The 17726-nt window shown below is 39.8% G+C and overlaps 1 protein-coding gene across 2 annotated transcripts in view; it reads right to left on the reverse strand.

Moving 5' to 3' along the window:
* Nucleotides 1-13639: 13639 nt before the first annotated feature.
* Nucleotides 13640-17726, reverse strand: part of TSEN15 (tRNA splicing endonuclease subunit 15) — a 31047-nt gene continuing 26960 nt past the window's right edge. Inside the window, exons 4-5 of one of the 2 annotated variants that reach the window (XM_082402193.1) lie at nt 14626-14767; nt 13640-14082 (exon numbers count right to left, since the gene is read on the reverse strand). In XM_082402193.1, the coding sequence (XP_082258319.1) occupies nt 14062-14082; nt 14626-14767 (163 nt within the window). In that variant the 3' untranslated portion in view covers nt 13640-14061. Of the gene's footprint in view, nt 14083-14577; nt 14768-17726 lie in introns of those variants that run through there. The other variant, XM_082402192.1, reaches the window with a different exon arrangement.

Genomic DNA, 17726 nt, shown 5'->3' on the forward strand with positions numbered 1-17726 from the left:
ATTGGTGGTTACAGTAGGAAACATAAGTGGAAAAACACAATTAAGCGTGATATATAAAGACACAAAAAAGGTGTTCAGACTAATGTCAAATGCTGGTGGACTATGGGCTAGTTGGAGCCTACAGACATGTTTTATTTGGCTTTTGGGTTTTAAATAAAATTTATCCGATATTTAAAAGTGTGAAAACTTCACAAAGAAAATTCACACGCAAAAAAATAAGAACATCTGGCAACTAGGTCCATGTTGCCACTTCACAAAAATCTCCAGGAGCTGAGAGGCAACTGCTCCCTTTGGCCGAGTGTGTCATGCTCTCTCTGCGCTTGCTTCACTCCTGCATGTTGTCTACCTTGTAGGTACTTTGGTTTGCAACTCTGGCATCAAAGCATCACATCTAGTAATGAAAAGAAGTGGCTGGATACACTTCACTGACAGGAAACGTACTGTCAGAGGTGGAGACGACATACGAGGTGAACACCACACTCCAGGACAGGAATTCTTAACTTCTAATATCTTATCCAGACACTTTCCTTCTCCTTTTCCCCCTCAATGGGACAGCACAATATTCAGGCTGAGGGGTTCCTGCCTCTCTCTAAGATGACCACTTAGTGTGGCTCCTGTGGCATCTCTCTTGCTCCCAAGGGACCAGGTCAATGGGCCAGGAAAGCAGGCCCCCCAGGCCTATCCTGAAGGGCTCTGCTCCTTCCTCCTCAACTGATTCTGCCTCCACCGTAAGCAAGTGAGAAGACTGGAACTTTCTACAGTGTTTCACAGTGGTGTTATATAGAAGGAAGAAGCGTTGTGATGATTCTACTTGAAGTTAGTTTTCTCTGCTAAGCCCGAGATCCACCCATGCAACTGTCCACAGCTATCTCCACCTCTGTCCTCCACGATTACCTCAGTCAAAACTTTTCCAAATCTACATTTGTAATCTTCCCTTGCCATCCTCCCAGAACAAAATATGTTCTGTGTCCAGTATTTCCTTTTTGTATCCTCTCAATCACCTAAGCCATAAACCTTGGAATCATTCTAGGCTTCTCTCTTTTCTGACCACCTACTTTTCCACATCCAAGAACAACCCACCTCCTTGCTATCTGTATGACCAGGCCACCCAAGATGGCTGTTCTCTTGCTCTCTGTACATCCCCTGCTTGACCCGTCCTACACCCTACTCACCTGACTGACCTTCCCTCTAAATCATAGAGCTTAATCAGTAAATGCCTGTGTACTTGCCCCTGGCCCCAGCTAGCTCTAATCTTTAGATCAGAACTATCTCCACTATGATAGTTTGTCAAAGGAGTGGTGAGGGGCACGCCCGCCTGCTGGTTTCCCTGGCAACCGATGAGCCAAACTCAATTCCCCCTATAACTGGTAACTTCCCCCTCCCACCAGGAGCGAAGACTGCTGTCAGGTCCTGCCTGCTTCTGCTGCCACAGTTGGGGAGGGGGAGGTGTCACTCCAGGACCTTGCTTCGGATATGTAAGCTCCCCCTATCCATTAAACCACTGATGTCTCTGTCACTGACTCTGGGCTCTCTTTCTTCAGTATTGAGGCTGGGTAAGTACTGGGCTTGCAGGCCCGTGGGGCACAGCCTAGCACTATCTTTCTTACATGCCATCTTCTCTATCATTTGTGTAACCAATCTAGTTCAATCTTTTACACAGAATATTCTAGCAGTCTCTCTAAGTCCAGTCTTACCTACTCCATCCCTCTAGGTTCTAACCATAGCACAGTCAGAGTGATTTCTAAAACAGACGTCTGTTCCTGTTACTCTTCAGCTTAAACCCTTTATTGGGCCCACTGTTTGCATCATGGATTCCACCCAAGGTTCTCAATGACCTGTTCCTGGCCTGCTCTCTAGACTTGACTGTCCACTATGGTGACCACAAGCCACACATGGCTACTGAGCACTTGAAATAGGGCTAGTCCAAACTGAGGCGTGCTATAAGTGTAAAACATACACCAGATTTCAGAGTTAGTACAGAGAAAAAAGAATGTAAAATGTTTCAGTAATAACTTTTATATTGAATATGTACATGTTGAAATAAAAATATTTTGCATATATGGGGTTAAAAATATATTATTAAAATTAATTTTACTTGTTTGTACCTCTATTAATGTGGCTTCTAGAAAACTTAAACATACATATGTGGCTTGCATTATGTTCTAGATGTTTTTCTTACCCTTTATGTTTTCCATCTCATACTCTGTTAAACACCAGGCATGCAGGTGACTAACAAAGTAAGCTATGGTATTTTATAATCTTATACAGCACACTTTAAATGAAAATTAGAATGCCCTTGAACTGTCATACCCTATTCCTCCTGTGATGGCTTTAAAATATATGCACAAATCCCTTGACACTCCTCCTTTTAAAAGGTAGACTCTAATTCCCCTCTCCTAGAGTGTGGACTGGACTTAGTGACTAAGTAAATAAATAGAATAAAGCAGAAATATCAGTGTGTCATAAAAAGTATTGGAATTTCCTCCTCCTCTCCCCCTCCCCCACCCATCTCTCTTAATGATGATTCACTCTGAGTGAAGCCAGCTGCCTTATCATTAAGAGATTCAATGAATCAGCCCTATGGGGAGCTCCACATGACTAGGTACTGAGACCTCCTGGCAACAGCCATGTGAATGAGCCATCTTGGAAGTGGATCCTTCAGCCCCAGTCAAGCCCTCAGATGACTACAGCTCCAGCCAGTGTCTTCACTGTAACTTCATGAGAAAACATGAGCCAGAATCACCCAGCTAAGCTGCTCCCAAATTTCTGAACCACAGAAACTGAGATAATGTTTGTTGTTTTCAGCAGCTGAGTTTTGGGATAATCTGTTACATAGCAATAGATAACTAGTACACCACTCATGCCCTAAATCCCTCCACATTTCCACCCGAGGACAGGAAAAGAAGAGAGAAGAGAAGTTGCTAAGAGCTCAAACTTAGTTTTCACTTACTTTGACATCAAGATTCACTTCAGAACCATCCCCTCTACGAAGCTTTTTCTAACAAATCCCAGTCAATTCCCATATGTCTATAAAAAAGTTTTTTAATTAGAAATGTTTTCACACATTTTGAATTCAGTGTCTTATCCAAAAACATTTCCTGTTTTAAAATTAACTTTTTAGAAATAAAAACTTTTCTGATAAATACACACAGTAGAAATTTTGGAACAATCTAAAAAGAAGGGAATTTAAATCACCTGACATGTGACCGCACTGAGGAAAACATTACTGGTATTTTTAATATCCATTTTGCATACAATTTTACATAATAATATTATCTTGCATATGCAGTTTTTCATCTTCTTTTTCTCATGCAATGACCTTGCCTCTCAGTTCCTTGACCTCCTCATATCAGCTACAGACTCCATGGTCAGGCTCTAGACCAAACCTTTGCTCCTCAAAGTGTGGTCCACGGACCAGCCGCATCAGCATTGCCTGAAAGCTTGTTGAATACGCAGAATCTAAGACCCCATCATGCTCTCACCTCAAGACATTTGTACTTGCTGTTTCCTTTGCCTGCAAGGCTAGTCCTTGTATGACTAATCCTTGCAAGACTCATTCCCTCACTGCATTCTGGTCTCTGTTCCAATGTCAGCTGCAGAGAAAAGCCATTCCTGACCTCTCTAACTAGAGTTGCATTCCTGTTGCATTCAACCCTCTCACCCTGCTTTACTTTCTTCATTACATTTATTACCACTTGACATTATTTTACATGTATTCATTTGTTTACTTCCTTCCACAAATATTTAGGGAACACCCACTATATTTCAGGCACAGTTCTAAGCTCTGGGGACACAGAGGAAAACAAAATAAAGTCCCTACGTCCCCCACACTAATGTAAGCAGGCTCTACAAATACAGTTTGTTAGATATTATATCGTGTTTCTTTACTTATTCATTCCTTCAAGAAGAGGCCCAATCCCTAACATCAACAGAAGGCTCCATGCCAGGGCCCATGACTTAAACCCACCCTGAACATTCCAGCTTCTATTTAGAGGGAATTTTTCAATGTGTTTTTGTGCTGTGCTGAGCTAAGTTTAACTCAGTTGCTTTCAATCCCAGTGAATTATCCCAGTACAGCTTCCCTGTAGTGGAAATTTCCCTTACTTGATGTAAGCTGCCAACTACATAGCTAGTAGTTGTCTTATTCTTGTGCGGTTTATCTGACTTCAAAGGGTTCCCCAAAACGGGACCAAAAAATTTTATCATCGTCATCATCATCACCAGCAGCAGCAGCAGCAGCAGGGTTAGGCCTGATGAAGTTGTCAGGAGCCAAGCTTATCTTTGGTGTGCACCTGCATCCTCTTCCTACCCTAGTGGGCATCTAGGGCCCCATTCCTTGGAGGCCTGGCTCCCAGCGATTATCATGTATTCCCTCCTAAGGTGGCCACTTGCACATCAATGGGAAGTGCTTGGAGACTGCAAAGGAAGGGGATACAGATAGCTTATTATGTGCAAGGCTTTGTTTATCCCCGCACAGTCATTTCATCATGCAAGGAAAATACAACCTAGAAGGACATGTTTTGTCCGTCATTTCACAGGTGAGAAACTGAGGCTCAAAGAGATTGCCTACCGCTCCCATGTCACTCTGGATGGTCTGAGGTCAAAGTTCTGCCTTTCAAGCCTCCTGAGCTTCAAAAATTCAAATGAGCACATTTCTAATGGTAGATTATCAAAGCCCAGGATTGGAAGAACTTTTTTTTTTTTTTTATACAATGGTGGAGGTGAGAAGAGAGTGATGAAAGTGTTGATGAAAAGGGAAGATTTATGCAGCAAGATCTTCCAATTACAGGTGGACCAACATTTAAGATAGAATGGATCTCAGACTGTCTGCACAAACCCCTTCATTTTACAGAAGTGGAACAGTAAGGCCCAAAGTGGGTGAATTATTCTCATTTAAACCTAAATTTAATTTAATAATTATGAGTAGGGAATCGCCATTTCTAAGTAGAGTTTCCAAATTTAGCAATGTTTACATGTCTACATTCCCTCCAAAACCTGTTGGATAAGTAAAAATGCACAGGTTTGGCATAGGAAAGAATGTGTAATAAAATATTAAGTGGATATATTTTGTTTAGAAACCTCTGTCTTGATTTCTCAAAACTACTAAGGGAAAGGATCAAAATATAATGTGTCTCATAGCATAAGCATGTTTACAAGAGCATATAGCATCTTTCTTGTGGCCCGTGGAACATGGGGCTCCCCTTTCTACAGGGGGTTGACGGGGCAGAAAGGCAGTTTTATCCCTTAGAATGGCAGGGATAGGACTGGGTGAGGAGCAGTCCATTTATGAACTTGAATGTGATCAAAGAAAACGTTTATTGAGCTCTTACTCTGTGCCAAGTTTTTTTTGTATTGTTTTTGTTTTGTTTTGTTTTGGCCATGCCTGGTGGCTTGCGGGATGTTAGTTCCCCCACCAGGGATTGAACCTGGGCCCCAGCAGTGAAAGTGTTGAGTCCTAACCACTGGACTGCCAGGGAATTCCTGTGCCAAGTATTGTATTACCAATAGGTAGTGTACTGTCTGATTGGTAAGATATGATATACACTAAGGAAATTATGTAGTTCTTGTGAGTATAAATATACATGTTAACAATAATTAACACCTTCTGTTGGCAAATGTAGAAGGATAATATTTTGATGTATTAACTGAAATGTTTTCCCTTCTCAGTAATTCTTGTTACCTGTGAACCTCTTCCCCTACAGCCTTTCTTGGCACACTGCGTTGGGGATGGGATTATACTACAGAACAAAAGAGGAAAATTCTTGCCTTTTGAGTTTCAAAACCTGAAATCTTGGCAAAAACAATATGTTTGGAAGAAAAATAGATCTGGAAATGGTCATAGTATTTTCCTACTCCTAAAATAAGATAAAACCAGGAAAAAAAAAAAAAAAACAACTGGTGGCGGGGAGAGGTGAGAGCAAAAGCAGAAGAGCCAGACCCTTGACTGGGTCACTAAGCAGAGGCCTGTACTCCATTCCCTCTGCCCTGACTCCCTCTGGCTGGGATCCCACTGCAGAGGAGAAACAGTAGACACTCCAGGGGAAATCCTGTCATCCAAGATGAGAATCTGTGGCCAGAAGCCGTCCCCCAGCCACCTGCTGCTGCCTCCAGGCTCGGGTGAAACCTCACAGACCCCAGACCCTTACGGTCATTCACCTAGCATTTTACTGAGACAGCAGAGAAGAACGTCTGGCTAGGAAAGCATATCAGGATGGAGAGGACCCGAGATGGCCTAAAAGTTCCCCCCACGTGCCATGGAGTTCAGGGAAAGAACGAAATATTTTCTAAGTGCCCAAGAGTATTGAAAGAGTACTGAAAGATCTTGTGGCCAGGGATTAGGAGGACACAGCGGTGACTTAGGGGGAACAGGAGCACTGCAGGATGACACTCAATTCAGCCAACACCAGCATGGACTCATGGGAATCCCTGGACTGGTGTCTACTCCCAACTTACTCTCCCAAGCCCATGCTAATACACTCTGAAAGCCCCCTAGATCTACATGAATACCCCAGGTTGGTGATCTCATTAGATAATTATCCATCCCCCAAAAAAAGCCCCCAGGTTCCTCACAAACCCAGTCCCACCCATGCATCCAAATTTAACCAGCTTCCTTCAGAAATATTCTTGCAGGGTTCAACTAAATCCCCCACGCTACCAGCACAAATACTTCCCCCCATCCCCCCATTCTTAGGATGTAAAGACCAGACAACATAGTCTGTGCAGCAGCCCATGGTGCATCAGAAGAGAGAGAAGAGTAAGATCTACAGTGATCCTGGGTTCCTGCTACATAAAAGATCTCTCTTCGGAGCTCAGCCATTAAATCTAGAACCTGACTATAAAAGTGGGGGAAGTTTCTCTTCCAAACTCTCCTCTCCCCCTCAGCCCCTAGGTCGGCCCTTTTCCCACCTCTGTGTCCCTCTTATAAAGTCCTCTCACTATCTCCCCATTGCAACCTGAAACCCATTCACATAAAAGTAAGTGACTTGGAATAGTCTGAGGTTTAACTTCCCCTCCTTCTTTGCTCCCACAGCTAATCAGTTGTTAAATTTATCTCCTTGCTACCTTTCCTTTGCTTTTCATTATCTGGGAGTGCTGTTCTCTGACTATCCCCTCTTCTCAGTCCAGGAACACGGTGGACTTGCACTTCCCCTCTTTCTTGAAGTTCATCATGGCCAGCCATGGTGACTCGCTTTGGCCAAAAAAATGTGGGCAGGGATGACATGCTGCTTCTCCTGGAAGTATTTAATTGCCGTATGTGACACTACAGCACTTTCTTCTTCTGACCATTGGAACCAGCAACATTCTAGCTGTTGGAGGCTCTGTTGATCTGATTCCCAGTGTCCAAGTCTATGTACAAGGACTTGTAATGTGAGCAAGAAATAAACATTTGTTTAACTAATTCACTGGTTGTTACTGAATCTGTTGGAAAAGATTAACAAGAGGACACGACCCCCCATTGACCCATGAGCTGGACCAGGGCAACTGGAGGCTTCTCACCCCTCCCCTGTCCTTATAATGTATGCTCTGCCCACAGTTACCAGAGTGGGAGCCATTTTCAAGGATGCAGCCTTGAGATAGTAATGTGTTGTTGATACCATCTGGACTGAATACATGACTGAATCCACGTAAGGCCTCTATATAAACTTTTAAGATCCTGGAGGGTGGGTACAGAGATCTACTTATCTTGCGGCTGCCCAAGATAAGCCTTGTATGTTAAGTTCCCTTGCTTATTAAAACTGCCACCTACCAATCTGAGTGGCCTGCCTCTTTCTTCAGTCTCTCCTTGCTCTCTCTACAGGAGCCAGCTTCAGATTTCACCTGGGAAATTCCTCAGGCTGTGAACCAGCAGCATCATAATCTTGCCCATCCTAACATACCTGGGCTACTGTTGGGTTTCAGGCTCTCATCACTTCTCATCTGAGCTCTAACACAGGCTACTCGAAGTGTGCTCTGTACACAGGTGTCAATCCACAAGATATCGCTGGTCTGCAATTAGGCAAGTACAGAAATTGAGAATAAACATTTAGAAATTCATATAACAATTCAACTGATTAACTTTATCTGTTAACTCTAATAATAAATATTTGGGGGGCTTCCCTGGTGGCGCAGTGGTTGAGAATCTGCCTGATAATGCAGGGGACACGGGTTCGAGCCCTGGTCTGGGAAGATCCCACATGCCGCGGAGCAACTAGGCCCGTGAGCCACAACTACTGAGCCTGCACATCTGGAGCCTGTGCTCCGCAACAAGAGAGGCCGCGACAGTGAGAGGCACGCGCACCGCGATGAAGAGTGGCCCCTGCTCGCCGCAACTAGGGAAAGCCCTTGCACAGAAATGAAGACCCAACACAGCCAAAAATAAATAAATAAATAAAATTTAAAAATAAATAAATAAATAAATAAATAAATAAATATTTGGGCTTGTAGTCCCCCCAAATCTTAGCACTAGGCCTTTCCATGGGGTCCTACAAAAATGCTTGTCAAATTAAATTGGATCAAAGCTTCATGATCAAGAAATAGAATTATGGCAGGATTCTAAGCAATAGAAAGCATATCTGGGGGATATTTATGGTGCAAGACCCTTCCTCATGGAGGGTGAAATCATCATTTAAAAGTTCCCTGTGTCTACTCTTTGTACCAGCACAAAATTTAGCTCCAACAAGCAAAGAAACTTTCTGAGCTCTTTCTCATTTAACATTAATTATGGTTTTAGGTTTGCCTACATAACAGCATGGAGATGATCGTATTTATTCTTTGGAATAAAACTTATAAATATATTGCCTATGAATATGATTTTCCAAATTATCCGCACACAGCTTGACATTTTGATACATTTGTTCAAGAGTCCAAGAGGATAATGTAACTGATCCCTAAATCACTAATAAACTCCCTCCAGGACTAAGTAGAGCTAATTTTTTTCTTCCCAAAGCCTGTTTGACACACATTCATATATTTCTCTGCACCATACAAGATTCTGAAAAGAACAGTGGGCTAGATGTTAAGAGACCTGGTCTCGTCCTCATGACCCACTCACTTGTACTACATGAAGCTGTTGCTTAACCACTTGGTGCCCTAATTTCTCCACCTACTGAATAAGCATAATAAATTAATAATAGCAAGTAAATAATATCAGCTCTGTTGTGAGAATCAAAATAAAGAGTACTGAAGCGCTTGGTAGTGAATAAATTGCTTTACAATTATCATTTACCATTTATATGTAATACTGCCTTGTAACATTCTCAGTTATCTTGTACACATAGATTTTCTCCTTTTAAGCCAGAAAATAAGTCTTTGAGAGGTGCATTGTGTAATATTTCTCTGTATCCTGTCCAATGTTCAGTCCTTTGGGACAAATAATATACATACAATGATTGTTTGAAAATTGTGTAATTTACCAAAAGTTGTTGAACCCCTTCACCGTTAAGTAAACCGCATAAACTTCAGACTTCATACACTGCATGATGGGTATTCCTCACTCACATTGGCAACAGTCTTTTAGAGTTTTGGCTAGGAGAGTTGTAATTGGCTATCTGAGCTCCTTGAGAGCACAGGTCATACCTCATTAACCTTTGTTACTTCAGCACTTACCACAGTCATCTAAGCACAGAAGAAGAACAGTTAATGTCTGAAGATAAATTAGCATGTTAATAAGTTAGTACACTTTAATTAAATGCTTCCTTAATAGTACCTCCATTTAGTACCCTGAAATCTAAAAAGCCAATCTTTGTTTGATTTTAGTTAAATTGATTTTTAATCCTCCAGAATCATCTAAACATTTTAAAAGCAGACCCGTCCAATAAGTCACGTGATTTTCCCACACTCTTCCTTTAGTGAGCCCAAGCAAGTTCTTACTCAAAGATCATTAAGCAGATTAGGCTGCAGGAGTGTCGGTGGTAAGGAATGGGACAGCTCTTGGTCTGAAAGGAGGGAAAATTGTACTGATTGTTCAGAATACGACACTACTCTGCATATATAAACAGTCAAGGTAAAATACAGCAGATGAATAAAGTGCTTCTGTCTAGAAGAACTATAAACTTTGGCAGGAACCACTGTGCTGCAGCAGTGAAAGGCCTCCTGCTGGGGCTGCAATGGAAAAAGTGACCTCAGAGAGGAATTCAGAACTAAAATGCTCAGAAAGAGAAGATGAAATATCATGAAGTTTTGGTTAAGTCACTTGGTTCCAGGAATATAACAGTGTAAAGCTGTTTCAGTTTTTTAAAAAACTGCAGATTACATGAACTTTGTAGATTACTATTCTATTCTAGTTGTAGCTTAGAATTCCAAAGTGCCTCCACCCTCATGTTCTTCACAAGAGATCTGTGGTGTTTAGGAACACATTCTCCTAGAGAGGCCCAGGCAAGGAAGCAAAATAAGTCAGTCTGGAGTCATTGGACCTAGATCATTCAGCATTCTACTAAGCCGTCCCAGCACAGAGGGTGCACTGACTAGGGACCCCAAAATACAAAGGCAAAGACAGCACTAGAGAGGAATCATCGCATACGCTTTCCCCCATCCTGCTCCCATCTAGAGAGGGCTTCCCTTTAACAGAGAAGTTTATAGGTATAACAGCAGCAGTTTATGTCTCTCACCACTGGGATTTAGCCAGTTCAATGAGTGTTTCAGAGCTGGGATCTCCTGCTAGGTGATCTGCTCTTGAAATTTTATCTAATATATTAGGCTTTTGCAAGGAAAAAATGAAATACATCATGGCATATGGATATGAACAAAACCATAATCTAGGAAAAAACACCCACCCGCCCTGGCCCCAAACAAGCTTTGATTTTTAAATATAGATTTATATTTTGAGTAAAGCATGAATCAAGTCACATATTTAATGTCAGTAGAGAGCGTAATTTTAGAGTCATGCCAGAAAGAAAAAGGGAGGGGGGTATGAGCACATAAAACTTATTTATATTTTTATTTATGCTATTTCCCACAGATTGAAAATAAACTTTCAAGAGCACCACTTCTCAAGTTAATTCATTCCTGAAGTCTGAAAATTTTGTGCTTATTTAGCAGTGCCCTCTGGTGTCCAAATGGATCATTTTAGTTTGCCTTCAGTCAAAAAGTAAACCATTATACAATTAAACAAGTCTACAATCAGCATTCATTCATTCACCAAATATTTATTGAGCACTTTGTATATGCCAGTGTGTGGAAGGTGGTGGGATACACAGATGTATAAAAAAAGACATGGTTTGTTATGACTTATATGTGGAATCTAAAAAATAAAATGAACTAGTGAATATAACAAAACAGAAACAGACTCAGAGATACAGAGAACAGACTAGTGGTTACCAGTGGGGAGAGGGAAGGAGGGAGGGGCAAAACAGGGGTAGGGGATTAATAAAATAAATATGTAAAATAAATATGCAACAAGGATACATGTACAGCACAAGGAAATATAGCCATTATGCTGTAATAACTTTAAATGGAGTATAATCTATAAAAATATTGAATCACTATGTTGTACACCTGAAACTACTGATAAAATATAATACTGCAGATCAACTATACTTCAATTAAAAAATTTTTTTAAAGACACAGTTCTTTGTTCTGTTCTTAAGGAGCCCATAGTCTAACAAGAAAGACAAATGTAAATGCAATTACAAAGTTACTTGATCACACAAAAGAAATCACTTTACCTATTTTTCACTAAAATGAGACTGACAGAGCTGGGTCGTCTCCATTCCCAAACTGTTCTGGACCATTACTCACACTAGCAGGTATCTGGCTGGCTTTGGACAGAACAACTTCGGTCAAGTACACAGGGAACATTCTGAAAAAGAGTAGACATCCCAGGACATACAGTGAGATTAAGACCTAGTTTTAAAGATTTCTGTAAGAAAGCGCCTTTCACAGTCAAGACACTTCTGGTCTTGTAGTTACAGAGGCCCACTGGTCACCAGATCTGACACACAAATCTAACATTCATTAAGCCTTACATTTCTTTCTGAAAATGCAGACTGTTTTTCTAGCACTGTAATGAAAGGCCTCAAAAGGAATCAAATGGCAGAGACGCTAAGAACTGATCATAAACTGTTTTCGGATCCTTAGATCTGTAAATTGCTGCCTAGGGTTACACAAACCCATATTGTTCTGAATTGGTGCATCTTCAGGCCTTCTGGGGAAGCAGAGGGAGTCTGAAGGAGTTGCCAAGACCTTCCATCAAGAAGAAAAGTAAAATTCAAAAAATACCAAAGGAAAGGAGTTCAGGAACTACTATAGATCAAGAATGATGCTTTATACAATTTTGTAATTTTCCTACTTTTGGTCATTTTTCCATTCTTGTTATTGTTGTTTTCCAGCGTAATTAGCCGTGACTTGCTCCTAATCAACAGAATATGGCAAAGGTGACAGGATGTACATGACTACGTTACACGATATTAGGAGGTCCATCTTGCTGACTCTCTCTCCCTCACTGGCTTTGAGGAAACAACCAGTTGTGCTGGCAAGGCTCATGTGGCAAAGAGGGTGGTATCCTACCAATAGCCCACTAAGCTGAAATCCTCAGTACAAGCGCCCACAGAGAACAGAAAGCTGCTATCAACCACATGAGTGAAAAAGCAGGTCCTTCCCCAGTGAAGCCTCAGATGACACTGCAGCCCTGGCCAACACCTGGACTGCAACCTTACAAAGGACCCAAATTGGAGATATTAAATGTGTGCTATTTTAAGTTGCTAAGTTTGTGGTAACATTAGTATGCAACAATAGGTAACTAATATAGATCTCAGGACACTGTTTTATTTTAAAACATTTTTATTATAAAAGTAATACAAATAGAGAAAAACTAAAATATTGAAGAAAGACAAAGTCATCCATTTCATGCCCTGCCATCCTATTATAACCAGTTAGTAATTTATTTTGTCATCTTTTTATTATATACTTGGTGTGTTATTTATAGCCATAGTCATACACATTCATATACTTTTGTATCTTGCTTTTTGTTACTAAATATTTTCTCATGTTTTTCAGTATATTCATTACTAATTTTTAATGGGTACATAACACACCATTCATTAGCTATATATGTTCATTGACTATTTCCCCAGACCAGTGGTTGGCAAACTATGGCCCTGTATTTGCAAATAAGTTTTATTGGAATACAGCCATATCCATTCATTTAGATACTGTTTATGGTTATTTTTGTCGTACAAACAGCAGAGCTGAGAAGTTGTGAGAAAGCCTATATGACCTGAAAAACCTAAAATATTTCCTTTCTGACCCTTTCCAGAAAAATTTTGCTGACCCTTGGCTTAAACTTTTAAGTCATTTATAATTTGGATTATTATATGCCCCAAAATGTCACTTGAAACATCTTTGTGCATATAATTGTTTATACTTTAGGCAACTTAATTGGGAGGTATTAACAAAAGTGGAAAAACTGGGTTTACTTAAGAAAGATGTTTTTAAGGTTAACACTGTCCCCTACTATCTCTCTTGTAATATTGTAGCTATGATACAGTACAGGTGGTGGTAATAAGAATGGAAAAAAAAGACCCAGTACTCTTGTAGGTAGCAATTCTCTGGTCCCTATTAATCTAGACATGTAATTTTACACTCTGGATGAGCATATTTTTAGTTTTGATTTAAAGTCAACCAAAGAGGGAAGTGACAGTAATTGCAACAGGAAAAAAACCAATTGAAAGAATACTTTTTATTGGGGATGAAAAAGCAGACTAAAGTAAACTCCCCAGGTGTCAAGGTGTACCTGAAATGCCATTCTAGGCTAGCTGTAGTGACCAAAAGGCACTGAGAGGGTTGGGTAAGGGAAAGAGGTGGCAGTCTCAACAATGTTCTACCCTTCTGAACACACCCTAGGCATAAACTTGTATACAACTATAATTAAACTGTCTCCAGATGAGAAAGTTCTAGAGCAACTACCCTATATTTTTGAATAAAATAAATTCTTCTATCTGGGAAAGTTTTATTCTTCAAAAAGAAAACTTATGGAATGGGACCAGCTAAGTCAACCCTGACTATCTCTGAGATAAAAGATGAATCAGGCTGATGGGTCTCAATCCAATCTTGTGTGAATAAAGCAAGCATCGGGAAGTATAGGTGTCATCTTCTAAGGGAAATATTCTGCAACATAAAAAAAAAAAAAAAAAAGATAAGGATGGACCTTTTCCCCAATAGATAATATAATTTAAAAGCAAAACTAGGAAGATATGTAATGTGATTATCCCAATTATGCCAACAATGTATGTAAAGAGATCATATAAAACACATTTATTTATTAAATTGTTCCTGTAAAAATGTCAACCAATTTAACATTTCCTTAAAGAAGTGTTTAAGTGTTCTTAAAACTATTATAAGCCTTTCCATTCCATCCCAGTTACTCATCAAATCATTAAATGCATCATGACTTCATGAAGTACTCTGGGAAACTATGAAATTTTCTGTAGAGTAGGGAAGTCAAATTATTTTTGTGAAAACAGCTAGGAACATGTTACTTTGAACAGAACATAGCCATTTCTGAGGTATGAAAAACCAAGTCATTTTTTTTCTTGAATGTTCATATTGCAAAAGAAGTGATGGTTCTGTAAATGGATTGATTCACACTTAAAATCATGTCATAACTTTCTTCTTTTTTCAATGTTTACTGATAGTTGCCCCAAAACTGACCTGAGGATCTGGCAGCATAAATCCATCAGTAAGTTTGTAATAGACTATTGTGGAGTCAGACTCCACTATGGCCAAAGTAAAAGACATCGGCAAATCTGGATCACCTTGCAATTTTCGAGATGCCTTCAAGATCTCCCTTATCCTGAAAACAAAGTCACAACACATTTAGCGTTCACAATCACTCAATTAATAATAAGATCAAATACTGTAAAATCTTGGAGAAGAGGTAGGCAATAACATTATATCCATAATGCGGACTCAGGAAATGTATGAAGGCTCAAATATAAACATTTAAAGTTGTCTTCTTATACAGAAAATCTTGCAAATAAGAGCTATCTACTGACTTTCAGTCCTTCTCTTTTGTATTCACCCATCTCTCCTGATCATCATACCTGAGAGAATCAAAACTGCATTTAGCAACCAACAGGATGGGACACTAACAGTACTTAGTGCATCTAAATTAGCTAAAGATCTCGGTTACTCATTTTTCCAATTTTCCAACTTGGTATCTTACAGTGGAACAATTTGGTATTCAGGTTTGTTGTTTTTTGTTTTTTTTTTTTTAATTATTTATTTATTTATTTTTGGCTGTGATGGGTCTTCGTTTCTGTGCGAGGGCTCTCTCTAGTTGCGGCAAGCGGGGGCCACTCTTCATAGCGGTGCGCGGGCCTCTCATTATCGCGGCCTCTCTTGTTGCGGAGCACAGGCTCCAGACGCGCAGGCTCAGTAGTTGTGGCTCACGGGCCCAGTTGCTCCGCGGCATGTGGGATCTTCCCAGACCAGGGCTCGAACCTGTGTCCCCTGCATTGGCAGGCAGACTCTCAACCACTGCACCACCAGGGAAGCCCCTGTTTTTTTTTTAAATAGACTATAATAAACATTTCCCCATGTTTCTACTGGTGTTAATAATTACAACCTTTATATGGCTATATAATATTCTATTGCCTCCTAATTTATCCAATCATTCCCCTATTGCTGTAAAGTTCTTTCAGGTTTTTTGTGAGGAGGAGGGTGTTAATATAAAGCTGTAATAATCATCTTTCTGCAGGTAGTTGTTTCTTTTTATATAATTCTGTTGGGTCTTTCCAGGTATCAGAATTATTAGATATGAATATAGATATTTTTGTGGCTCTTAATATGTATTCTGTTACTTAATAAAAGCTAAAAGAAAAATATAGAGAGAAAATACTTTTTTGTAAAATTATATATCAAACATCAATGTTATAAAGGATTTCAGTTTGCTTGCTGTGGAAAATAATCTACTAAATCCAATATCTAGGTCTTCAAAGCACTATAAGCTTTTGTTTACCACAAACTAAAAATCCTTATTACCTACTCAATAAAACCTGTATTCAATAATTCAGTAAAATATAACCTCCAGAGGAGCTTTCTTAAAAAGGCAAATAAAAAATGATCAGTTGTTTTTTCATGAAGCTAACCAATTTTCCAGGAATTGGAAAAAGATTTACTAGCATATTAACATGATACAACTGAATACATAAATAACTCAATACTATATTCTCTTTAACAAAAGTCTGATTTGTGCCCTTAAATTCTACTCCCAACCCTAAGTAAAAATTCTTGTGATTCTTCACCCATCCTACTAGCTGCTGAATCTATAAAGTATCTAAAAAGAAAAGTCTCTGCTTTGAAATATTCTTCCTATAGTAATTATAATGCTTTTTTAAAAACCTGTGGTGGAGACAAGATTTTAAAAGTGATTTAAAACAGCAATAAACTTCTAGAAAAGCTGAAATTAAATTGTTCCTGCTAAACTGTCATTTAGTCACTGCATATGTTACAGAGTGATAACTGGTTTCTTAAAACAGTCACAAAAAGCTGCTTACCTACTATCATTTAAATTTCACAGGTATGTAATCAGATAAGGAGAGAATGAGTTTCTAAGTTTGCTTCCTCATAGTCAAACCATTTCTAAAATGACCTTGAAAGAGTCAATTCAACAATATGGTAATACTGCTAATACTGGATAAATAAAATGTTTACCTGACAAAATCTTAATTCCTTTTCAAGAGTCAGCAAAGCATCATCTTCTCTCTGAAGTCTTCCCTGCCACCTTTCCCCAACCCTACAGAGGCACCTTGTGCAAACCTACATTACTGCAATCACTACCTTGTATTTATATTTACATCTAAGTGTCTGTTTTCCACTGGATTGTACCCATTTTGAGGGTCAAAGCTTTTTAAAAAAAATTGTTGGGCTTCCCTGGTGGCGCAGTGGTTGAGAATCTGCCTGCCAATGCAGGGGACACGGGTTCGAGCCCTGGTTGGGGAAGATCCCACATGCCGCGGAGCAACTAGGCCCGTGAGCCACAACTATTGAGCCTGCGCGTCTGGAGCCTGTGCTCCGCAACCAGAGAGGCCGCAACAGTGAGAGGCCTGTGCACCGTGATGAAGAGTGGCCCCCACTTGCTGCAACTAGAGAAAGCCCTTGCACAGAAACGAAGACCCAACACAGCCAAAAATTAATTAATTAACTAAAAAAAGAAAAAAAGATTTCTGGGAAAAAAAAATTGTTAATGCTCAATATGTAGTAGAATACTTGGGTAGAATGAATGCGGCTTTTTTTTTTTCTTATAATATTTATTTATTTATTTACTTCATTTATTTTGTGCCAGATCTTAGTTGCGGCATGCAGGATCTTTAGTTGCGGCATGTGGACTCTTAGTTGCAGCACGCATGTGAGATCTAGTTCCCCGACCAGGGATCGAACCCGGGCCCCCTGCATTGGGAGGGCAAAGTCTTATCCACTGGACCACCAGGGAAGTCCTGGAATGAGGCTTTTAGAATGAAGGTTTCCATATGGCTATAACTAACTCTTCAGACATATAAACTTTAAAATATTTCTGATAAACATTTTTCTAAAATTTATTATGCAATTCAATTACACTAAATAAAAGTTAAACTTGTCTTGACAGCTCAGGATCATCATTTTTGGTACTTATTATTGTAGATGACAGTGGTAGATGGTGTACCAAAGAACTCCTTAGAATTTAATTTCTTAAAAGTATCTGATATTTGCTTGCTTTTTGTTCATCAAAACAGTCACATTGTTTTATCATTTGTCTCTATACCAGGGCTTGG

The sequence above is a fragment of the Balaenoptera borealis genome (genome assembly GCF_965194805.1).
Source record: "Balaenoptera borealis genome assembly, chromosome: 1".
NCBI classification, from domain to species: Eukaryota; Metazoa; Chordata; class Mammalia; order Artiodactyla; family Balaenopteridae; genus Balaenoptera; species Balaenoptera borealis.